This window comes from Centropristis striata, chromosome 12 (genome assembly GCF_030273125.1).
Source record: "Centropristis striata isolate RG_2023a ecotype Rhode Island chromosome 12, C.striata_1.0, whole genome shotgun sequence".
NCBI lineage: Eukaryota > Metazoa > Chordata > Actinopteri > Perciformes > Serranidae > Centropristis > Centropristis striata.
In genome coordinates, this window is record NC_081528.1 from 20,694,099 (window position 1) to 20,718,516 (window position 24,418).

Genomic DNA, 24,418 nt, shown 5'->3' on the forward strand with positions numbered 1-24,418 from the left:
ATACAGGCACACACAGATATTAGACTTATAATAAGCACCCAACTGTGTCAAATGTGAACCAACACACAGCTCATGTACTCGGCAGTATATCTCCTCTGCTCCTGGTCAGATCCATCATATTTCCGTCTCAACCTACTTCCCGTCTTCCTTTTCAGCCGAGGGGTCGCGGGGGTGATGGATGTCTCCTCCACGCTCTCCTGTTCTCCTTCCCCTTGGGCTCCCTCTTCACACTCTCCTCCATCCTTACCTCTCTTTTTCTCTCCCTCTCTTTGTCGCTCTTCTTTCTCCTCAGTAACCGGTAAAAATAGAGCTTCATAAATCATGCATCTTCTCTCAAAGCAGCGCGTAAGAACGAGAGGAAAAGAAATAAATGTGAGGTGGGGAGGGGGGAGGGGGGGTATGAAAGAGAGAGAAGGATGTTGAGGATGAGATGCAGAGACGGAGGTGGATGACATCAAACTCCAGGAGAGGGCTGGGAAGTTGACAGGGGAATAGATTGAAGCTGCGGGGCTCTTGGCTGCCCTCTCCGTCTCTCTGAACATTGGTTGATTCACGCTGGAGCTGCACCGGATGGAGGAAATGAATGTTAACATGCCGGGGAGCGGGGCTGGCAGACGATGAGTGGTCATCTCTCCCCAGCAGAGCTACATGTTTCAAGCCGACACAGGAGAGAGGAGATGTGTCTCTCACACCTCCAGGGCTCTTTTACTCCGATAGAGTCGATCCGTTTGTCACCCTCAGTAACAGGAACAGGAACAGGGGTCTGCACTCTCACCGGAGGGGAGGTTAAGTGAGAGATACAGTGCCTACAATCACATGGAACCACTTAAACAAGACAAAGTGTTGCATGGATCCATTATTTTGCCATGCAAAATATTGAAGTATCGCTGAAAGATTAGTCAGGTTTTCACACGCGCAGATCTCAAAGACGCGGCATGAATTATAGAACCAGACACCATTTCTACACCCACAAATCATACTTTACATTACCACTGTAAATGATACGTTTCCCAAAACGTATCATTTTAGTTCCATTACCAATTTAGAATTAATTTTAAAGAGTACTGAAAATAAGCAGTGACTTCAGACCAGAAGACAATCAATTTGTTCACTTATTATGTTGATTTTAAGTTCATAATTTTGGGTTTCTCCATGCTTCAACAAACATGTTATTTTTGTCATACTGTCCGTTCTGATTATAGGTCTTTAGCGTCTGCACTCACAGTATCTTTGCACCCTCACCCTTGTTCCACCTATATAAGATTCCCTTATTAGTCCCACAACGGGGAAATTCAGCCTATGCATTTAACCCATCCTTTATGAACACACCAGTGAACACACCATGCAAGGAGCAGCGGGTAGCTGCATTACTGCGCCGCACCCAGGGAACTGTGTGTGGGGGTAAGGTGCAGTATATATATATATATATATATATATATATATATATATATATATATATATATATATATATATATATATATATATATAAACTGTGACGTCACAACCTTACAGGAGTCCTTACAGCTCGTTTAATGTCACAATTTCTGATTAGGGGGAGTGTAAATTTCTTAGTTTTGATACTTTCACAGTGCTTTCTACTCAAAAAGACATGAAAATCTCACTTTTTTTTTATTTTATGGGACTTTAACATTTTTTGTAAGTTGTGTTCGGTGTGCAACAATAGAACTGATTTTAGGGACATTGCTGTTGAGTTTCTAAATTTCTTTTCGGTGCTTTGAGCACCACAAGTGAAGTGCGATCTAGTTTGATTATAGTGGAGAGAAAGGCTGATATCTCTAGACCAATAAAAACAACTACAGGTAAGAAAACAGCAACTGTCCCTTTAAGGCTTTCTAGGATGCTCTAAAAGTTCTAACTAAAGATTGTTACATTGAATTTGTTGAAAAAAAATGTTTATTGTTTATTATACCTTTTTTATTAGTATAATTAGAAAAACATTTTAAAGTCACTCTGAGTAAGATTTGGACATTTCTGACATTGGTGCCCCCCTGTGGTGGGAACAAAAAAGACCATGTGACAGCAATGCATGTTGGCAGTCCCCCATCAATCGCCCACACAATGGATCTGTTTGCGGAGCCTCAAGTCTGCAGTGTAGATTCATGTAATTGACGAAAGCTAAACTATAAAATTAGAGTTACATTGAATTGTAGAGTTATTACCAAATTCAAATTTACTGTTTTACAAAAAAAAATGTAAAAATAGTAAGCACATTATTTCTTGATGTCAAATTAAAGTTATTTACTTGTAGAAAATGCAACAGAGCAAGTCCTCTCTCCTTCCATCAGTGTCTGTACACGTTTGTTTTCTCTCACTCATCTACATACTGCATGCATGCTTCTATTCCCTGCTCCTCCCTATCTGTTTCTTGGTGAGGAGTCAATTATATGACACTTTTTGTCAATATGAAGGAGAAAGGTCATGATGCACATTGACCCAATCAGACCACTGACGCGGCATCATCCATCTGAATTATTTAAAAGATGCTATAATCACATGAAAATGCTACGACACTGATTCACAAAAGTTGGGACGCTGTGTAAAGATATCTGATGCTCAAACTGTGAAACTTTTGTATTTTCTAAATATTAACACTCATTCTGAATTTGATGACTATTTGTTTGTGGGAGCTTATGTAGGAACAGCCTCTCTGCTGAAGGACATGCAGGGGTTAAAATACATATGAGATAATCTATGCACACACAGAGAACACAGATAATAAATACATGTGTAGTGACGCATTTTCAATTATGTTGGACGATCCAACAATACATATCCATTACTTGCACATTGCTTTAACACAAGGTCGATAGATAGTCGATAGATCTAAAACAAAGAGAGGTAGTCGACAGCAACTTCGAGTCAAAGTCAAGTCCAAGTCCAAAAGGACTAGAGACCAAGTTAAGACAAAGTCTAGAGCAAAACAAGTTAATACAACAACACTATAATGGGCAATAGTGTCTTTTAGGGATGGGAATAACTAATCGATTACCAATTTATGGTCGTTAAGAATTTGGTCGATCACGTGGAATTTTTAATCGATCTGTGTTAATTTTATCTCTGACTGCTTATCAGTATCACTGAACTGAAACACAGCCGAGCATTCAGTTCTGTGGCCGTACGTCAATAAGTGTGTTATAAAACACACAGAAATACAAGAGGATTCATTTGATCTTTTATTTTGAATACATTTTAAATTTATGTATGCATGTTTTTATACATACTGGAGTATGTATAAAGACATAGTGATTAATTGATCGTTAACGTTATAGATGCTCGAATTGGCAGGTTTCTTCCAAACACCCATCCCTAGTTTCTTTCCAACTCGAATATAGTGATAAAAGTGTTAAATGGACAGAAATAATCCATCTATAAATAGGATGGATATATCTTCTGACATCAAACTAATCTGATGCATCGTGTGGATGGAAATCAGCCAATCAGGCAAGGTTCAAATTCAAATTTAGTGCACAACTGATCAAATCAACAGCCAGGAAGAACTTGACCATCAGCCAAGCTCGAGACGAAGACAAGACTTCCAAAAGTGTTGTCAAGACAGAACTCGGGACCAGACCAAGACTTGAGTAATACAGTCCTGCTGAAATTTTGATTTTTTAAAAACTACTCTTTTCAACTAAGCTCTATTATTATAACCAAATATATATATATATAAATATATAGTATATATAGTATTCAGGAACTATATACAATATCAGTGTATTGAATTTACAGTAGATTGGCTAAAATATATGTAAAAAAATAAACCACACTGTTCCTTTGATCCCTAAACTCCTTCACACAAATCCTAAAGTGGTTGTTTGAGGTGGAGTAATCAGGTGTTGTTTTATTCTGGTTGACGGTGAGACAAAATTAGCTTTTAGAGAAACGATGCCTCTGTCCCTTCAATGACACCTCTGAGAGAGGAGTGTCTCTGCAAGATTACATTCAAACACTGACACACACACACACACACACACACACACACACACACACAGGCATACGACCTTGTCACAGTGCTGAACAATACACGACCACAGCAGCTTTAATCCCATATACTGGAACCAGAGTCAGAGCCATAAACACAGTGTAAAGTCATCTGTGTTGACTGGAGCTGCAGTCTTAAATAAATCCACACTGGCCTTATTTAATTTTGGATAAGGATCTCTCTCTCACACACACACGCACACATACGCACACACACAGTGAGCAATTTCCCCGAAGTCAGCGATTCATGGAAGCAGCCACGCCCTCGCGCTGTAGAGTAAGTGAGGTCAACCTGTGTGTTAATAAATGATGGGTTCTGAGTGGAAACCTGGTCACCGCGGGGGATTCGGGGTGTGAGAGTGAAAAGTTCAGCAGATATACAGGAGCAAAGCACATCCAGCTCTGTAACTCTGGCAGAAAAATCTCTTCATATTTCATGAGCACTTCTCCCTGACTTCACATGTGGGCTAGGAACAAACTTGACGGTTTTATCTGAGTTGAAGCCACACATAACGGGTCACCGCTGCTGAGGAGTGAGAGACGCGTTTCAGCGAGACATGCTGGGAGCATCTGTCTGACTGTCTCCCCACTTGTCCTTGCTATTATTTCCCACTCTTCTTCTTCTTCTTTGTTCAGCACAGTCCTTGCTTGCGTTTGCTCTGGTTGTATCTGAGTCTAGTTGTTTGAGATGTTTTATTACAAGGTGATATTCTTTCTTACTTCTTTGTTGAACTTATCCTCCCTCACATAACAAAAGTCTTCTGACCTTAAATGAATGTTCTTCATGTCCTGACACTGCTACATCAGAAAATACAGCTTCTTTATTCATTTCAATGGCAGCACTGTGTTGGCACAACATGAGCGTACGGTCATATTAGCCTTCAGTCCAACAAAATATTGCACAAACAGAAACTGCAAAAGATCTGGCAGACACTACGGTTAAAAGTCTGGTAGTGTAATATTGCATCTTTCTGTTTCCTAACACAGTGCCTCACTATGACTATTTCTACATGTACAAATTTCAAATTCAATCTCTCAACATTCTGCCTCCTTTTAGAGAGGATTGGGGTTGCGGGGCAGTGGATTTTTAGGGGGAGATAGCAGGTCAAATGCAGATGCCACATAGAAGTGGTGAAAGCTGGGAATCTGAAGATTAATTTGAGAGTGTGTCAAGCTGTTGAATCTGAAATATCAATGACTTAATTAAACATTGAAACAATTAATTAACATGATTAGTGTATAAGGGGTTTAGAAAAGTATGATATGAGTATATGAAGTCCATTTTCTTGCTCAATTATGTCTCATAAGGTGTTGCAGCAATCTTGGGTTTGATACCTTTTGTTACACAGACTAAGTGTTAAATTTGTTATTATCTATTTATCCACTTGATAATTGATAGAAAGGGTAAAGAAAAACAAAAAAAACAAATACTGCATTAAGACACCAAAGCCTTGAGGAACAACATAGAAAAATCCATGATGTAATTTTTGATATCAAAGACGTTTGACATTTTGGAGATTTCTGCAAGATTTGCATTTTTTGGCAATTAGATGGCGAGCACTCCTGTTCTGTAAACTGCTGAGAAACCATTTTATTGTAAATACACCTGAAGATTCATCGACCCTCTAAATGCTCTAGGACTCTACAGTGATGGAAAAAGTTATTAGACCACCACCCTTCTTCAATTTCTTGTTCATTTTAATTCCTGGTACAACTGAAGGTACATTTGTTTGGACAAATATAATAATAACAACAAAAAAAGCTCATAAGAGTTTAATTTAAGAGCTGATATCTGGCCATGATTGATAATGATTTTGGTTATTATCAAGAAAACCATGCAAAATGTCTAGATATCAGCTCTTAAATTAAACTCTTATGAGCCATTTTTGGTGTTATCATTATATTTGTCCAAACAAATGTGCCTTTAGTTGTACCAGGCATTAAAATGAAAAAGAAATTGAAGAAAACAAGGGTCTGATATTTTTTCCATGATTGTAGTTTGTGGTTGTAAAGTTTCACAAGACTGTAATTATCCAAGAGGTCACAACAGGTCATTTTATACAATGAAATGCCACGTACTGTACTATAACACTGTTTAGGGACCATAAGCGTGGGAACCTATAAAACTCATTTGTAGTGCAGTGTTTTGGAGTCTGGTAATATCATCTCTAGAAAGACACCCACACCAGTTCAGCCCCTTGTATTTCTCTTATTTTTTTCTTTTTCTTTTTTTGTATGTGTGTACACTGTAATAAATTATTCTGTAGCCATTTCATTTCATTAATATATTTGATAAAATGTATTAAATATAAATGCGTCCTTGATTTTGAGGCAGTTGTTTAAGTAACTTTAATATAAAAATGTTTGAGATGGAATCTACTTATTTTGATCACATTAATTATAATCTTTATGTGTATGTAATTCTAAATCAATAGAATTTTGAACGAATCAATCACAATAGAATTGTCAGTTGTCAGTTTTTAATTGACAGGCACTTCCTGTCAAGTTGTGTCGTGGCCATTTTGACAACTGCACTAAGTTAATGGGTGAGCTGGCCAAACACAAAGCACTCAATACTCTGTTCAGCAAGTTTTATAAGCACATTCGTATTCCATACACCGCACAATTCCGAATGGCTATTTTACAGTACAACAAAGTCGACTCGACTTATGACTGTTGCACTTTTCAGCACTGGCTTTTCAGCAAGACTCAATGCGGCCCTATATTCCTGCCCTATACATCACATCAGGACAGAGCCCCCTGATCTACATGTTCCCCTCAACCATGGTGTTATCAGAGTTAAGGCCCTAGTGAGTTCCCACAATGCCTTGTGTCTTGAATATCAAGTAGGTCGCCGCCTACTTCTTGTACCACCATGACAGGAAGGACCAAATTTCCTTCACAGTTGTTATTAACTCAACTTGTAACATAGTTAGATTTAATTAATAATATTGTGTGCAATCTGTTGCCTCAATTTCTCACCTGTGCAGCGAGGCGGGTGCGGGCGTTCACAGCGTGCTTGATAGCCAGTTTGATCATTGAAGGCAGACTAAGAACAACAGCCTCCATGTCCTGCTCGCCCCTCATGGCGCCGGCCAGCTTCCCCAGCCCCTCTACGTAGGTCCTCCAGTGGGGCTGCACCTCGGCCGCCCCCCCCAGGCAGCCCTGCATCACCGCCTGACAGAAGCCTCTGCAGGCCGGCGGCCCCAGCATGCCCTGGCAGTGCGGGCAGTACCAGAGCCTCAGCAGGGCCCGGCTGCAGTCCCGGCCGGGCCGCAGGTGGTCTGTGGTGTTGACAACCTCGATGCCCAGGTTCAGCGCCTGCAGGAAGACACGTGTGGCCAGGAGGGAGCGAGACAGACGGGTCATCATGAGTTTGGGATAAGGGCCAAACGCTCCTGACTCCTTCCAGGCTCCTCTTACACACTCCTCAGTGGCAGAGGACACGCTGCCGCCCATCAGGCGGCGATAAGCCAGGGGGAAGAGGCGGCCGTAGAGCAGCGCCACCATGTGGTCCACCGTGGAGTCTGAGCCCAGGATGTAGAGCGACATGTCCAGGAAGAGCTGCCCCACGGAGCTCATGGATCCACTTCCAAGACTCGGGAACTCTGCCTTGAGCATGGCCAGGGTGGAGTTACGGCCGTGACGCAGCACCAAGTCAAAGGCCTCTGAAAGAGAGAACGACATGGAAAAAGTCAGACGGGGTGAAAGCCAGAACACCTTTTTGAGAGCTGTTGCATTCAGCAGGTGATGATATGCCTCAGTAATCACAACAACAACTACGCCAAGCTGTCAAAAAATAGGCAGCAATTTAGCTCAAAAACATGAAACGCTCAAATAGATGCATCTCCCCCCAAACATCTACCACATCCTTAACGATCACAGTCAGAGAAAACTTCCCACGCAGAGCCTCTTTTTCCCTTTCCCCAGTTTTCTCAATCTGTTGTTGTCTCTAATGGGACTGTTCACACATACACAGCACAAACACACACACACAGTACCGCAATAATAGACGGTGACTTTGAATATAAAGAGAACAAAGCTTCTGCAACAGATGAAAAGCAAGATCTGGGTTTTGACCTTTTAATACAACTAAAGAGCAGAATAGAGAGCTCACAGAATCTTTTTTTTTTAAAGTCCCTTTAGAGGAGAGTATTAATCTCAATATATTAGTCAACAGGGAGAGGTGTGAGGATGTCTGCAGGGAGAAAAGCACACAGAGCCGGCAGGAGGGAGGAGCGCGTGGCCGATGTGAGGAGGGGAAATAATCATTGACGTTTCAAGGCACAAAGTGAAGTCTTATCAACAAGGTGGCACAAGAAGCGAGAGCTCTATCATCGACCCGGTAGCAAAATGAGTGAGGACCCAACAACAGAGGGGATTTAAAGCTCCATTACTGAACTTAGCAGGGGAGCTGAGAGTCAGTGAAATGATGCTTTGGACAGGAGAATAGCTAGGGATGCTGAAATCCCATTTATAGCGCAGCTAGTCCACTACATCACTTTGTGGAGAGTGATAGCCACAACTGCTTGGTGAGGGCGGGGTGCAGGGGGAGCACTGGTTTAAGGGATGTAAGAGGAAGTTATTGCTTTTTGTGCTACAAAAGCTAACCATTTCATCTTTCTTGCTTGGATAGTTTAATTTCTTTCTCTCCATGCTTCTCTGAGGTCAAATGAAGCTTGTCCGCCTACACTGAGCTCCGGCTCCTCGGACAGCAGAGGAACGATGGGACACCTCGGTCTTTGTGTGGAACATATAATGTGTTTTTCTATGTGCAATTTCAGGCACATGAGGAGGCCTATATGAGAATATGACAATATCTGAACAAAGGAAATGAACATCACACCCTCTCGCTGCCTAACTGCTGCTGAGTGCCTTTCTATGTACGCCTTGAAAGAACAATCTGAGCAGACGAAAAATATTTCTGGGTGGTGTGAAATGAGGTGAAGAACTCCATATGAGTTGTTTCAAACTGAGTGAAATTTGTTGTTATTTTCAAGATTTATGATTGTTATATATGGATAATTGTAATGTTGTGTAGAGTATGTGTGACTTTCCACCTTGCTGGTGATTTTGTAATCTTTTTCTCATAGATGTTCGAGGGTACAGTTTTGGTTCTCAGCTGTCATGTTTAGACATGGTGACTCTTAGCTACACGCCTATGAGGACAACACACACTCTCACACATTGTGTAGAATAAACATGGTGAAAAGCTGTTGTTATCAGTAACTGGCCAACAGAATCGGTGTTGATCTGTCCATTTTCTGTAAGGGGGCAGGCTTAACCCAAGACGAATAAAATGTAAACTTCTATAGTGTTCCTGGCAAGGCTATTATAGTTAACGAAAACAAACGAAATAACGAAAACTAATTGAAAAAACATTTTCGTTAACTGAAATAAAAATAAAAACGATAACTAACTGTATTTTGTGGTTAAAAAACTAACTAAAACCAACTAAAATTATAGTAAAAATGTCCTTTGTTTTCGTCTTTGTCAACTTTTTCATACGTAAACCTTTTTGGTTGATGTGAAATCTATTTCATCTATCTGGTTTCATGACTTATTGGGGCTGAGATGGATCAAAGAAAGGAAATAAAGGAAACATTTATTGTGACTTTTCTGAATCTGGCACCCAACAAATACCCCATTACAAAAAAACTAAAACTAACACTAAAACTAATAAAAACTAAGCATTTTCCAAAAAGTAATCACTCTTCTCTACTCTAATAAACTCACTCTAAAAACTAATTAAAACTGAATTTGAAAACAAAAATTGACAACAAAATTAAAACTAAAACTAATGAAAAATCCAAAACTATTATAACCTTGGTTCCTGGCTAACTCTAACTGACTTCCTGTGAGAATGATGTTATTTTGAGACCAGATCTGCATCATTTTACCTGTGACCAAAAATAAAGGCCGGTATTGAGACCTTACTTTATCTCCAGTGTGTGTTTGCTGTTTGAGTGATTTTTTACATGACCCAATTCATTAACTTATAGAAACAATTTAAAAAGTAGAGAGAAAATAATAGAAAGAAGTGAATTTTCTGATCTTTGAAATCAGTGAAAATCGAGCAGCAACCTCCAGGTCTGAAAAGTGAAGCAAATGCAGAAGTTTCTTAAACCTGCATTCTCTCTAATGTCCAGCAGGGGGCGACTCCACTAGCTGCAAAAAAAACCAAAACGGACTGTATAGAAGTCTATGAAATTCATCGTTTGGTTGTATAAGTAAAATAAAGTCTAAGGAGTGAGCCGTTTATTCTGATTTATGGATGCATCTTCTTGTCCAAATATGATAAATTCTCTATCCAAAAGCACTGTACATACTGCACACAAAATGCCAGTGTCTATATTTCTTCATTTACGACATTTAAGACTAGGGCTGAGTGATATATCGATATAAAAGATACATCGATGTATTTTTTTAATGTGATATGGAATTAGACCATATCGCATATATTGATATGGTTCAATTTTTTTTTCTTTATATATACATACTGCCCTTACTAGGGTTGGTCATATTTAGTCCTTTTGAAATCTTTGTTATTCTTTTCTCATATTAATATATTTATTTCAGAAAACGATTGGCCTATTTTATTTTATCGATTATTTTTATTTAAATGTGGACTTTATGGAGCTTTGATTTAAAAAAAAAAAAAAAGTAATCCTGTTGTTACACAATAAAACTACTTGTGACATGTCATATTTGGCTTTGACTTTGACTGAACATTTGCTCTCACTTTGGGATAAAAATATCGGGATATATATGGTATATCGATATTCCATGGTGGTATCGATGGTCCATATCGCCCAGATATGGTCCATACGTCACTGTCAGTTATAGTGACAGAGCACATTTCAGCCCCGCCCCCCCTAAAGCTGCAGTTTGGTTAAATGTACTACCAGCAATTAAAGAACCAGAACTAAGCTTTTAAATCTGACAAACCAAAAAAAATGAACTTTTAAGAGGACAGCAGTGGATATTAGCTAACATTACCTTGCTAACATGTAGCTAAAATTCACCTTATTTGAAGAGATTTTATCTATTTGTATTATATTTGTATTATTCATTTAGTTATTTTGATCTGGGATTTGTTTTAAAAGATGTAAATGCATTTGGGGTTTTTTACCATAAAAAAATATTTCAGCTCAGAGGATATATGCATTATTTTGCACAGTTTACCTCAGATAAATAAAATGGGATTCTCTTTAATTTGTTAAAGATAAGAGGTTTTATATATTTATATTTGTATGTATAGTTTGTATTTTGCAGTTACATCCTACCTCAGAATTTTTTTGTTTGAGAAATAATTAAGAAATCTTTTCCAGTCATAATTTCTCTGCAAGTTCATTCTGTTCATATCATGTCATCATATTGTTACCCTGTATCGGAAACCGTATCAAAATAGTGAGTTGAGTAATTCCATCCCTAGTATACAGCCTTCATTGCAACACTATATACATCGGTTATAAAACTTTAAAACTAAAAGCAAAATGTTGCTTTGTGCTTTCCCGCCTTAAAGGGCAACTTTATATAAAAAATATGCTTTGTCTCAAGGCTGAAAGTCTGAGAGTATTTTAACTGTCTGACTATAAGTTGGTATTAAATGAGGATATATTTCACTCAACCAGGTCAAGAGAGTCTTGAAGAACTTAAGAGAGATCCAATTCACTGTTATCCTGCATTGTCTGACTTTAAGTACGGCATTTATCCTCAAACTCCTTCAGCAGTAAAAGGCGGCAGGCTGCGGTTGTACATTTGAACTTGTGTGAGAATTTGAAACCGGGTGGAGAACAGGATGCGTGTTCAGCGGAACAGTTGTCGGGTGAATTAAAGTTATACAAGAAACATTTGAGGATGTTTGGGTGAGTGTGACAGGATGCTCCGGAGCAGCACACATCTGTTTGGATTTTCAGGCTACGGCTGCCCTGCTGCGCCTGCGAAGAGCTTCCCCCTGTGATCAATGAGCAGACAGATGTGCAGATTGCCAGTCGAGACAAGGAGACAGACTGGGAGGAGGTGAGACACGCCCACGCCCACACACACACACACACACACACACACACACACACACACAGCAAAACACACATGCAGATGCACATGGAAATACAAGCCTTCTTTTCCTGGTAATCCCCTTTTATTTTTGGTCACAGATCGAAAATGGAAGGCGGTGAGAGAATATACAGTCATGGAAAAAATATTAGACCACCCTTGTTTTCTCTTTGCTTTCTTGTTCATTTAATGCCTGGTACAACTTAGGGCTGGGCGATATGGTCCAAAAGTCATATCCCGATATATTTAGGCTGAATATTGATATACGATATATATCCTGATATTTTTATCGCAATGTGAGAGCAAATGTTCAGTCAAAGTCAAAGCCAAATACATGTCACAAGTAGTTTTATTGAAACTGTTTATTTAAGTGAACATAAATACTGTATAACAACAGGAGAACCTTTTTTTAAAGCTCCATAAAGTGCACATTTAAATAAAAAAATATCTTAAATAAAAATAGCCTAAGAAATTAAGTAGGCCAATCTTTTTCTGAAATAAATATATTTATATGAGAAAAGAATAACGAACATTACAAAAGAACTTAACTCGACGGGCAGAATTTATATATAAAGAAAGATTTTTTTTACATTATATCGATATATGTGATTTGGTATAATTCCATATCACATTTAAATATATATTGATATATTTTTCATATCGATATATCGCCCAGCCCTAGTACAACTAAAGGACAAATATAATGATAACAACAGAAATAGCTCATAAGAGTTTAATTTAAGAGCTGATATCTAGACATTTTCCATGGTTTTCTTGATAATGATTTTGGTTATTGTAAAAAAAAACAAACATGGAAATTGGCTAGATATCAGCTTGTAAATTTCAGTTCTCCATTTTTGTTGTTATCATTATATTTGTCCAAACAAATGTACCTTTAGTTGTACCAGGCATTAAAAGGAACAAGAAACTGAAGAAAAAGGCTGGTCTAATAATTTTTCCATGACTGTACGTCCACCTCAAGGCTGTTTACTTCTCCTTTTCTCAGTTTCTACGAAAGCCTCTTATATCAAACCCTGTGATTCAGCTGCTACCTGTAGTATCTCTTACACCACAAACATGAGAGCCACTTTGTAATGGTAAAGAGAAAGACTAGAGGGCTCTTCATAAATGCAATTCAATGGCTCTAAGTAGCTCAGGTCATGGTAAGAACCATTGCGAGCCCATTTCCTGCGAGTGCCGCTCGCTGGCTTTCATCAGTGAAAGCATGTGCGGGATCAGGTATCCTCTAATGGAGGGCAGAGGGGCTGTATGTCAGGGGCCTGTGACATTCTGGATACAACTGTAGGAGGTCAAGAGCACACATTACCAGAGCGGGAGCCCGCAGAAACAGTATTGGGTCACGCTTAAAATTAGCAGTAGCATTTATTTTGTCAGTGTCACAGATGGAGACAGAATGCTGGCTGCTGGAAAAACGCTCTCCTTTGAGACTAAAGGCTTTTTACAGACACATCCCAGCACAGGGCAGAGGGAAATATCTCTCCTCTTTTACCTCTGTCCACTTATTTCACCAGCCAGATAGTGTTTACATGGGCCTCTCAGCTTCCTTGTGCATTAAAATATGGATATCCACTAAATTAACCTCAATAGTCAACAGGCAGTCTGTCACGTTGACATTGATACCATCAATTTCCAGTGTAACATAATAAACGTTTTATCGTAACTAGTGCAGTGCCTGTTTCGGGCGTGGTCGATGGAAATGCGTTCCCAATTTCTGTCTCCCCATCGATGTCAGGGGGCAGGCCTGTTGGGACCATGTGGCGATTGACAAAGTGTGCACGTTCAGAGCAGAGGAAACTGTAAAATATTTAAAGGTTTTTGCTCGGCCCCCAGAAGTGCTGCTCACAGTGTTCTAGAGAACCTAATATCCTATCAACTTCACACTCCACCTATTGGCCAAATGGCACTAAATTTGTCAGGGTCACTCAGCCATCCTATCTACACATGTCCACAAAATGTGGCTCCAATAGCAGTAATTGCCCTGTCCTCAACTTTCAGCAAACTTTATGGGCAAGCTTTAGCAAAACTGTACAGAATTTAAAACCCAAAAAGTAACTTTGTCCAGCTTGGTCCAAAGAAGCTCTGAACCTAATTTCAGACAGTTGCTCTGAGTTTATTGAAAAGAATAGCAAAATAAACTTGATTTGACACAATTCAAAGAGGTGGAAATTCATATAAATACAAATATTGCACATTTCATTGCACACATAAGATTGTACCACACTTCTTTTTTTCTTTGTTTTATTGTTTTCTGTAACTGCACTGCATTTTCTTTGTTTTGTTTTATTTTGTGTCTTGTTTTCATTCCCTGTTTTGTCTTGTTCAAACTATTGTTCACTGTCCTTGAGTGTTAGAAAGGTGCTTTAATTAAATGTATTATTATTACATATGTTCTCAATTTGCTGCCACTTTAATACATTTGCACTACTAGTTACTAGTTTTTTGTTTGATCTTAGTTGTTTGTATTTTATTTTATACTATTAATTTATTTTTTTAACTTTATTCTATTTCCTTTTTATTATTCAATTCTATTATTCTGGTTTTACTGGTGCTGCTGCAACACCTGAATTTCCCCCATGGGGGATCAATAAAGGGACATCTAATCTCATATCTTAAATGGTAAAAATGGTAAATGGGGTGCACTTATATAGCACTTATGGCCGAGGCTACCAGAGCACACTGGTGCCACCTGCCCCCATTGGGAATTCATTCACACACTGATGAACGCAGCATCGGGAGCAATTTGGGGTTCAGTATCTTGCTCAAGGATACTTTGACAGCTGCCATGGTTGGGGATCGAACCACCAACCTTCCGGTTAGTGGAAAAAAATCTTAAATAGTCATGGCATATACAGAGATATTAGTGTGGACCTACAGAATCCAAGAAAAAGAAAGTAATTTTGTTTTGGAGACTGATGGCTCAAAAGTTCCAAAACTAAAAGCTAAAACAGCTCTTGAGATATGCAAAAGACACACACACTTACTCCCACACACACATTCCTTGCTTGATTGTTAGACATCTACTTTCTCTCCATATCACGTCATTAATCAAAGCCCCCAATTAAAGTGCGATCAAGTCCTGCAGATTCCAGGTAACGTGTAAAAGAAATCTAATAAATCTGTGTCAAAGTAGGGTCACTTATTTTCTGACACCTAAAAGCTCAAAGTGACTCCAGCTCTGACATAAAACAGGCTTTTCACATAATCTATGAACGGCCTGTCAAATGAGCATATTTGATGTTGGCGAGGCCATCAGTCTGGGTGTTACATAAGTCAACTCTGCAGCTCATAACACGCCACACTGACTGACTGGCCGCCGACTGCGCTTGACACGCTGCGGAGGCAGACATGCGCCTCGTGGCCTCATCAATCAGCGGCCCATACACCTATTATCCCCAGGAGAGGAAAACATCAATAAATTACCCGGCCAATGAGACTAATCCATTTGGCTGATGGAGTGTCACCTCTAGCCGCCACAGAGATGGATGGAGAAGCTGCTGCCACCTGGTCCCGGTGACAAAACACTACCTGTCCAGGACGCAGAGAGAGGACTGGCAGAAGGGCTGGAGGGCCCATCACCAAGACACATGCCAGCATGGAAACCTTGTATCTCCAAAGTGCCAGTTTGATTAAATAAAGCAAAACAACCTTTTTTAAAGCTTATTGATTGTGACATTTTGATTTATTGGCCAACAGTGGTCAAAATGTCTTATGTGTATGATCAGTTGTGACTTTTAACCAGTTAGTGTTCAAGGTCCTTTTTTTTCAGAATTGGTGGTTGTGGGCAGTGGATGTTTAGGGGGAGATAGCAGGTCAACAATAAATGCCACATAGAAATGGCACATAGAAAGCTGTGAACCTGAAGAATAATTTGAGATGCAGCTCAGTACTGTGTGTCAAGTTCTTCTGAATGAAATTTTATTTGCTATTTCAAGTAAACCTTTTATATATTGTAACTGCTGAGAGGACCTGCGGGGGCCGGCGGCTCTTAAGAAAAGTAGGAACAAGTTGAAGCGGCACAGTCCTCCTGCAGCAGTCTCTCCCAGCTGCAGTCACAGAGCCGGAGGGGATGTTAACCCCTTAGCCTCCAGTCTGCAAACTGCTAATAGGCTAAGAGTTAGCTCTGTAGCAGTACAGTGTGTATGTGCTGCTGCTGCAGGAGGTGTTCACTTAGCGATCTCTGTTTGTTTACAACAAGCACCGGACACTCTGTGAATTAACCAGCATCACTAAATGTGTACAATCACTATGTTTATGATCAGTGGAGACTCTGTGCATAATTAGCCATGCTGCTGTATTTATGATCAGCGGTGGACAGTAAACGACGGCAGAGACAGTTACGTCTCCCGTGTTTAACAGGGTGTTCACGGTCAAAATTGTCGCTAAGCATTAAGCTACGATCGCAAATAATACGTCACCTCCAGAGTCTCACAAATCCCTCTGGGGCCTTTTTGTAATGGAGACACGCAGAGTGAGCGGAAATTTGAGAGGGCGTGGCCTGAGACTTTCCCAGCGGCCACTCTTCCCCCTAAAGGAAACACGGCTATTGATCTCATAAATGCCTCTGTGAACTCAAAATGACGGAAATCTGTCATAGCGACGGAGAACTTTAAACAATGTGTTCTGGTCAAAATATTCTGATAAAAATGACTTAATCAATTAATTATTTATTTATTGAAACCTATTAGGGTGTATAAGGGGTCAGTACAAGAAGTCAGAACATTAATATGTCACCATCTGGTTAAGATAAGGCAACATCAAAAGATATTATATCCACTTGCCATATGAAGTCCTTTTTATTGAGAATTGGGGGTTGTTGTCAGTGGATGTTTAGGGGGAGATAGTAGGACAATAATGAATGCTACATAGAAGTGGTGAACATCACCTGAGAGCTGAGGATCTGAAGGTTAATTCGAGCTACAGCTCAGCAGCTCTCGACAGTGTGTTAAGTCGTTCTGGTCAAAAAATATCTAATAAAAAGATAAATTAATCAATCATTAAACCTATTAGGGTGTATAAGGGAACATTACACTGATATGTTGGTATCTGAAGTCCATTTCCATGTTCAACTATGTCCCATAAGTTGTTGCAGCAATTTTTGGGATGATACCATTTGTAACACACATTTGATGCTGAATAATTCAATTTTGTTCATATCAAAAATGGATAAAAATGGTCAAAGAACCCTACAGAATATAACTTCAATATATCAAGAAGTTTGGAACAACATAGAAGAATCCATGGGTTTTGGTCATTTTGGAGATTTCTGTATTTTCAGCGTAAGTAGTTTTAAATGAGCATATTGAGCAAAGTCATCACTTTGAGTTGAAGTGGCTGGGACAGAGGGCTTAGATGAGAAAAAACTGTTGGCTTCAACAGATGCAGTTTTAGGTAATGTAATGGGTAGATCAATATGTGAGAGTAAAAAATACCTAATTTCAATTATTTTGACTGTTATTGCAATTGCAGTGTGATCACGACAATGGAGGGAAGTATCATTTCTGCATCATTATTCTCATTCTCACTGAAATAAAGTACTTTGCAAAAGTCTTAGGCATGTGTGAAAAAATGCTGTAAGATACGAATGCCTTAACAAATAGAAATGTTAACAGTTCATTTTTTTTTTATCATTTTACAAAATGCAAAGTAAGTGAACAGAAAAAAAGATCTAAATCAAATCAATATTTGATGTGACCACTCTTTGCCTTCAAACCAGCATCAATTCTTCTAGGCATTTTTTCCACACCTGAACTAGACTTTTGCACAGTACTGTATATCACAAAATAATCATGGTTTGATTTTTGCAAGGATTTCTACTGAACAAAGATTTATTTTTAAGTCTGTCAAATCATTTTTGTAGGCCAGGACATCACTGCAGCACCACAATACTACAGTATGACTTGCAATAATGCAGAACTGTATTTTGACATAAAGTCTGCCTTAAACAATGGACGGACAGACAGACAGAACCTAATTAATCCCAGAAGAGAAGTTGTTTTGTTACAGTAGCATACAAACCGCAGTAGACAGACATAGAAAGTATAAGATTATAAGAAGCACAGAAGATGGAGTAATATAAATCAATATCAAATAAACAGGTTTCTGCAATATTAAAATAATAATATTAATAACTCTACCTGTAAGAAAGATAAAATATTTAAAAAATATTAGGCCTCCTGTGTTTTGCTACTGCACTACTGCATATAACAATCTCAACTATTAATGGTGCTGCCTTATTAACTATATTTTATCAGATAAAATAAAATGGAAAAACATTCAAAGGGCTGGATAATCAGGTGTATACAGGGGCATTTCTAGGATTTGGGAACATTCTGGGCTGGGCTCAGATCTCTGTTGGGAGGGCCCAGGGGATGGTTTTTTTTCCATATAAAGAAGGTCTATTTTGATGCTTTTTATTCAGTCTGGCACACTATTCACATTCAGAGTACAAAAAAAATCACATTCTGAATCTATTTGTTTACAATTTGAATAAGAAAATGGTTGGCGGGCCACCTGGCGTCCTATCAAGGGCCAGATTTGGCCCCCCATGGCCATCAAGTGACTATCACTTGGCTACAGAAGAAGGCTGCAACCAACATTTATTTTCATTATCAATGAATCTGCTGATTATTTTCTTGATGAATTGTTTGGTCTATATCATGTCAGAAAATAGTGGAAAGTGTCTATTCCAGCTATACTCTTCAACTTCAGAGTGGACATTACAAAAATATTCAGCATAAAACAGACAGAAATGCCTATCACACAAGAGTCATCCGTATGCATCACATTTGTTTTTTATCGTGCAAATAAACCTTTCTCAATAGAATTAGAAATTTACTTTAAAACGCTGTCTAACTCCCTCAACCAAAAAGCTGTAAAGACTAATTTAACATGTAATGTAATTCTGTGCTCCAAATTTAACATATTTACTGAATCTGTTTGAGTATATGATTATAAATGCATATACATACTATTATTTATTTTTTTTTACTGATTTTTTTTACATTCTTTATCAATCTTGGCTAAACCAATATAAACCCCTGGTACTGCATATTTTTTGTAACTGTTAAAAATGTCTGCCTTGTTCTATGTGTTTTGTATTGTTTGTATAATATAATCTTTAAGATGTCTTAGGAAAAAATCTTTCTTAAAACCTTCTCATTTTTAAGTTGAGATATGAAAGTATTAAGGACAAAATTAGCCATTCCAATAGGTGCTTTGCAAGATTATTGTAGTTAACGAAAACTAGCGAAATTACGAAAACTAGAATTGAAAAAACATTTTCGTTAACTGAAATAAAAATAAAAACAAGAGTTTTAAAAAACTAACAGACTGTATTTTGTGGTTACAAAGCTAACTAAAACTAACTAAAATTATAGTGAAAATGTTTTTTGGCTTATATGAAATCTATTTCATCTATCTGGTTTTATGACTTAATAAACTTATTGGGGCTGAGATGAATAACACAAAGGAAATAAAGGATCATTTATTGTGACCTTATTGAATCTGGCACCCAACAAATACCCCATTACAAAAAAACTAAAACTAACACTAAAACTAATAAAAACTAAACTAAAACTAAGTATTCTCCAAAAAATAAAACTAATCAAAACTAGCAAACTCACTCTAAAAATGAATTAAAACTAACTGAATTAGAAAACAAAAATTGACAACGAAATTAAAACTAAAACTAATGAACTGAAATTAAATGAAAAACTATTATAACTTTGGTGCTGTGGACATGTCCCCAGCGTCTCCGGTGTAAAAAAACCCCAATGGAACAGATACAGACATGTGCACAGGCTGACACACGCAGCAAACCTCCCAGCATGCTTTGCATTCAGTTATGATTTTATGAGCCTGTTTACAACAAAAGCAGCATCTGTTCATTGACTGTAAACAATATGCTGTTTTTCCAGACACACTTCACTCAGCTCCCGCGGAGCGACCTGTCCCAGGTAACCTGAGAGCAGCTCCACCTGACGAGCTGCTCTTGCGGGACCAGTGTGTGTCTGAATCCGGGTGCCGTGTGCTTACGGGACGGCGGCGGGCGGTGTCAAGGCAGGGCAGGGCAGGAAGGGGAGGGGAGGGGTGGTCTGATTCCAGGAACAAAGCAGACAGGATGCTGGTAAGGCCCAGATAGCATCAGCAGCAGACCATGAGGGCCAATGGACAGCGGGGCAGAAATGAGACATGTATTAGGTTACTCCATCTGTTAGAGAGCACTCCGCCTCACACACAAACACACGCGTGCACACAGACGTACACAATGCAATCACACAGAGCACAGCAGTAGCCAGGTGGTGACAGTGTGGGCGAACATTTGGCAAACCATAGCGGGAGGCCAAGGTGTGAGTCAGGTGTAAGGACTACAGCAACACACACCGGCACACTTTTCTTTCCATTCATTTATCTGCCTCCCCGTGAGCTTCTGGAAAATGTTTCTCCACAGCTGGACAGAATAAGAAACAATGAAGAAGCAGCCACTGGTCTTATTACCTGTAGTCTGCTGCCCACAAACAAATTAACTGAAGAGGCGATTTTCTAAAACTCACACAATGAGTATAAAAATACAAACACTTTCGTTAATTCGGTTTATATTTTAATGAAAACTAATGCATCGTTTTCTTAACTTTAAATTTTTTTAACAAATTCAATCTGGGAACATGTCAACATTGCCACAAACATAAGATGCTTGACAACCATCAGTTTCATTAGCTGTTTGCCCACCAGCTGCTCATATTCATGCAGGAGGACACTGAGGTCATTATGTCCCGACACTGACCGTCTCTCTGCTGGTGTGCTCATGCCAGCACTGTTTGCTCATTTGTGGAATTGCTAAATCAAGTAATGTTTTATGTTCATTAAAAGTAACTAGTGCAGTGTCTGTAGGAAGTATGTATTTGTATATTGGGACGTCTGCAACTCCATAAAACACTTACTTTTCATAAGGTACCACACCATCCAGCACATACACATTGAATATTGATATTCGCTGAAAACTATTCAAATATTATTGGAAAAATTTAACCTTGTAGCACACTTTAAAACTCTGAAAGATAGCTGGGCTAAATAGACTTAGAGATGAGATGAGTCAGGGTGGAAATCCAGAGTGAATTGTGTTACTGACCAGGTGTAGGCCTATCACACAATGGGGCGGAGCTCCCCTAAAATGCGTCCGATCAGAAACAATGCAATGCTGCAACACGTCCTACGTAAATAATGATATTTAGAAAAATGAATTCAAAAATTTTCAAAATCGAGGATGCACACCTTCGTGCCGTGAGCAAGACACATACGAAACCTGAGGTCAGTCTGACTAACGGTCAGAGAGATATGCCCTATTTAATTAATTAATTTAATTTCTTCTAATTATATATATATATATATATATATATATATATATATATATATATATATATATATATATATATATATAAATTGAACAATTGAATTGAAGAACAATTTTAAAAAATATGTTTAATATGGAAATGTTGAAAAGTATGTCATCTATATGACTCAATACTTGGTTGGGGCTGTTTGACTTGAACTACTGGAAATAGACTTTTCCATCATATTCTAATGTATTGAGATGCAACGTTACATAAATGAAATTTCACACATAAACTGTTACATATGTAGAAATCAATTCTTCCTACACTGTTGGTGACGATCTTATTTCAAATGCCTGTGAAACACCGGAAAGTGCAAAATTGTGGAGACTGACTGGGGAAATAAACAAAAAGTTACTATGTACTATGTATATATATATATATATATATATATATATATATATATATATATATGCACATATATGCACATGTTAAGGAACAATAAGCCACATCCAAAATTACTCCTGTTGTTTTATATCTTAGCAAAAAGACAGGGAGCAGTGTGTGGACATGCACACAGACCAATACTGCTGCTCCTTCCTGACACACAATATGGCCCGTTGCTTCCTCTGCTTCCATATATCTGTCGTTCACCATTGACTCCATTGATCTGTGCAGCTGCGGTCCTTTCCGAGGTCAAAGTTGAGTTGTGCTCTATCTGAGGCCGTCAAACAGGCGCTGTCAGAGGACACGGTGTACAGCAGAGTAGAGGACACAGTGAGGTAGGGAAGGACACAAGGGCAAAAGTGTACTGGAAAAACACAGCAGAGAGCTGGAGGGGAGGAGGCGGAGGTGGAGGAGGGAGGGGGGGGTTGTGAATAGTGCCAGAACGTGTGGAGAGAAACATTCAGCGAGGCAAGCTTTGAAGCTGCATTCAAAGGCAGCTGGAGTCAAGCAGTGCCAGAGCTGCGAGACACATCGCACACCTCTCGCCAAAACTCAGCCACGGGTGAGAGAGACCTGACACCCCAATCAAACGCTCGCCTCGCAGACAAAATACACATACAGTAGATACATCGGACTCTGAGGAGTCTCTAGCGCTCAGAAGTGAAAGGCTATTCCAATAATGGATTCATTTCCAGCACACAGACCGAGACAGAGAGACAGGACACACAAACACAGAGCGCCCCGCACACACATACACACACACACACACCCACGGCTCTTGCTGCTCTCCAGGGTTGTGATGGGTAAAAAGCCAGCAGCTCATTCAGAGTGGAGACAGTTTGAGGGGAGATGAGAGAGGTCACGACAAACGCAGCTTGAGTACTCCACTCCAAATCAAGCATCCAAGTTCTATTAATCCAATATGCATCTCTAAGTAGATCCTGTGGTTTAAGATGAATACACTCCCACTCATTCACCCTCCGTCTATCTTTCAAGCTCGCGCCGCATCACGCCCATGCATCAGCTTAATTCTGCACAGCTCGCTTTCAAACACAGACAAATGTTACAGAAGAAATATTTGCATTGCCGTTTCATAAAGTGCTTAAATAGTAAAGAAAGATGAGATTCTTTCCCCCTTTTTGAAGTCGGGCTTTTAAGACATAAAAGAGCAATGGGACTGAACTGGAGTGAACTTAGAAAAGAAAAGCGGCGAGGGGAGTGTTTTTGAAGTTCTTGAAACAGATGGGTGCACAGTGTGAGTTAGAGAGAGGAACAAGGAGTGTGAGAGATGGAGGGAAAGAGATGGAGTGAGACAGTGAGGGCGCAGGACGGATGAGCGGACTTGTGAATGTGGAGCCGTCGCAAGACAGAGAACTTTTGGTGCATTGAAAAACAGTGTTGAAGCTATCATGTCACATTTTGTCCCCTGCGTCTGACTCGCAGCTCGACACCTTGCCGCTTCACCGTGTTGTTGTAATCTGTGTGACCTCAGAATATTAGAGGTTAAGATTCAAAGTTGCATTACACTCATAAGTCCCCCCTTGGTGCTTGTGAGAGAACAAATCCTACCTTCCTCCTTAATTAATACAAGCTGTATTTAATAAAAGATTAGAAAGGCCAGTGCCTTGCTGTTTTAATTATTAATTGTGTTATATCGGCTCTTTTCTTTATAATGATACACAGTATGTGAGATGTACTGTGGTGTACTGCTACTGCAAGATTACTGGAAGATGACTTATTCTTGTCATGAGATCAAATGGTGTGCGTGTGTTTGTGTGTGTGTGTTTGTGTGCGTGTGTGTGTGTGATTGTGTTTATAATTGACTGCCTGAACCCCTGAGGGTTGAAGGACATCAATGACAGTTTCATTACAGACTGCAGAGTGCAGTGTAAGGGCTACACTGTTTATATCTCTTCCTAGTGACAATGTGGTTTCAATGTAGCTCGAAACACTGAATCAGCGTGTGTGAAGGACCATAGTTTAGGAAAAAGAGCTTTCTAAATTAATAAACCTTTTCAGCAGGGATATTTCAACTTCAGTCTTAACTTTGAGAAAAGGAAGGACAGCCTCGGGGAGAAATAACATGCCAACAGACTTTGATGTGGAACATGAAAATGTGGAGCTTTTTACCGGCAGCAGTTAAAAAGAAGTAGTGGGGGGAAGAAAAGCTGGAGCTGAGCTTTTTGTGGCTGGCTGAAAGTAACCTCAACACGCTGTAAAATACAAGAAGGGGAGAAAATATTGGACCCTGTGGTTTAGCAACAGGCTGTAATAAGGTTATCTGTATAGGGGAGACGAGGGAGTGTTGGAACATCATGTTCAATCTCAAAACGGTGTGCGGTCTGCAGGTTGAACGACATGTTTCTACCAAACGGTGTGTAACGGGCTTTGAGATATGTCTTCTCTCGTTTAGTGGGGGAGAAGTGTTACTCAGTCAGCAGCAACGAGTATATAAATGTCAAGTGTTGTAAGACATCTAAAGTATAAACTCATTAGCCAGCTTAATGACTCTAAAACAGGGTGCAGCCTCCCTGTCTGAGCAGTTATGCCTGCATTCTTTCAAA

At 39.3% G+C, this 24,418-nt stretch overlaps 1 protein-coding gene across 1 annotated transcript in view; it reads right to left on the bottom strand.

Annotated features, from left to right (window-relative positions):
- gpc3 (glypican 3) overlaps positions 1-24,418 on the bottom strand; it is a 177,425-nt gene that overhangs the window by 66,672 nt on the left and 86,335 nt on the right. The window contains exon 3 of the mRNA XM_059346024.1: positions 6,985-7,670. Coding sequence (XP_059202007.1) covers positions 6,985-7,670 — 686 coding nt within the window. The remainder of the gene's footprint in view (positions 1-6,984; positions 7,671-24,418) is intronic.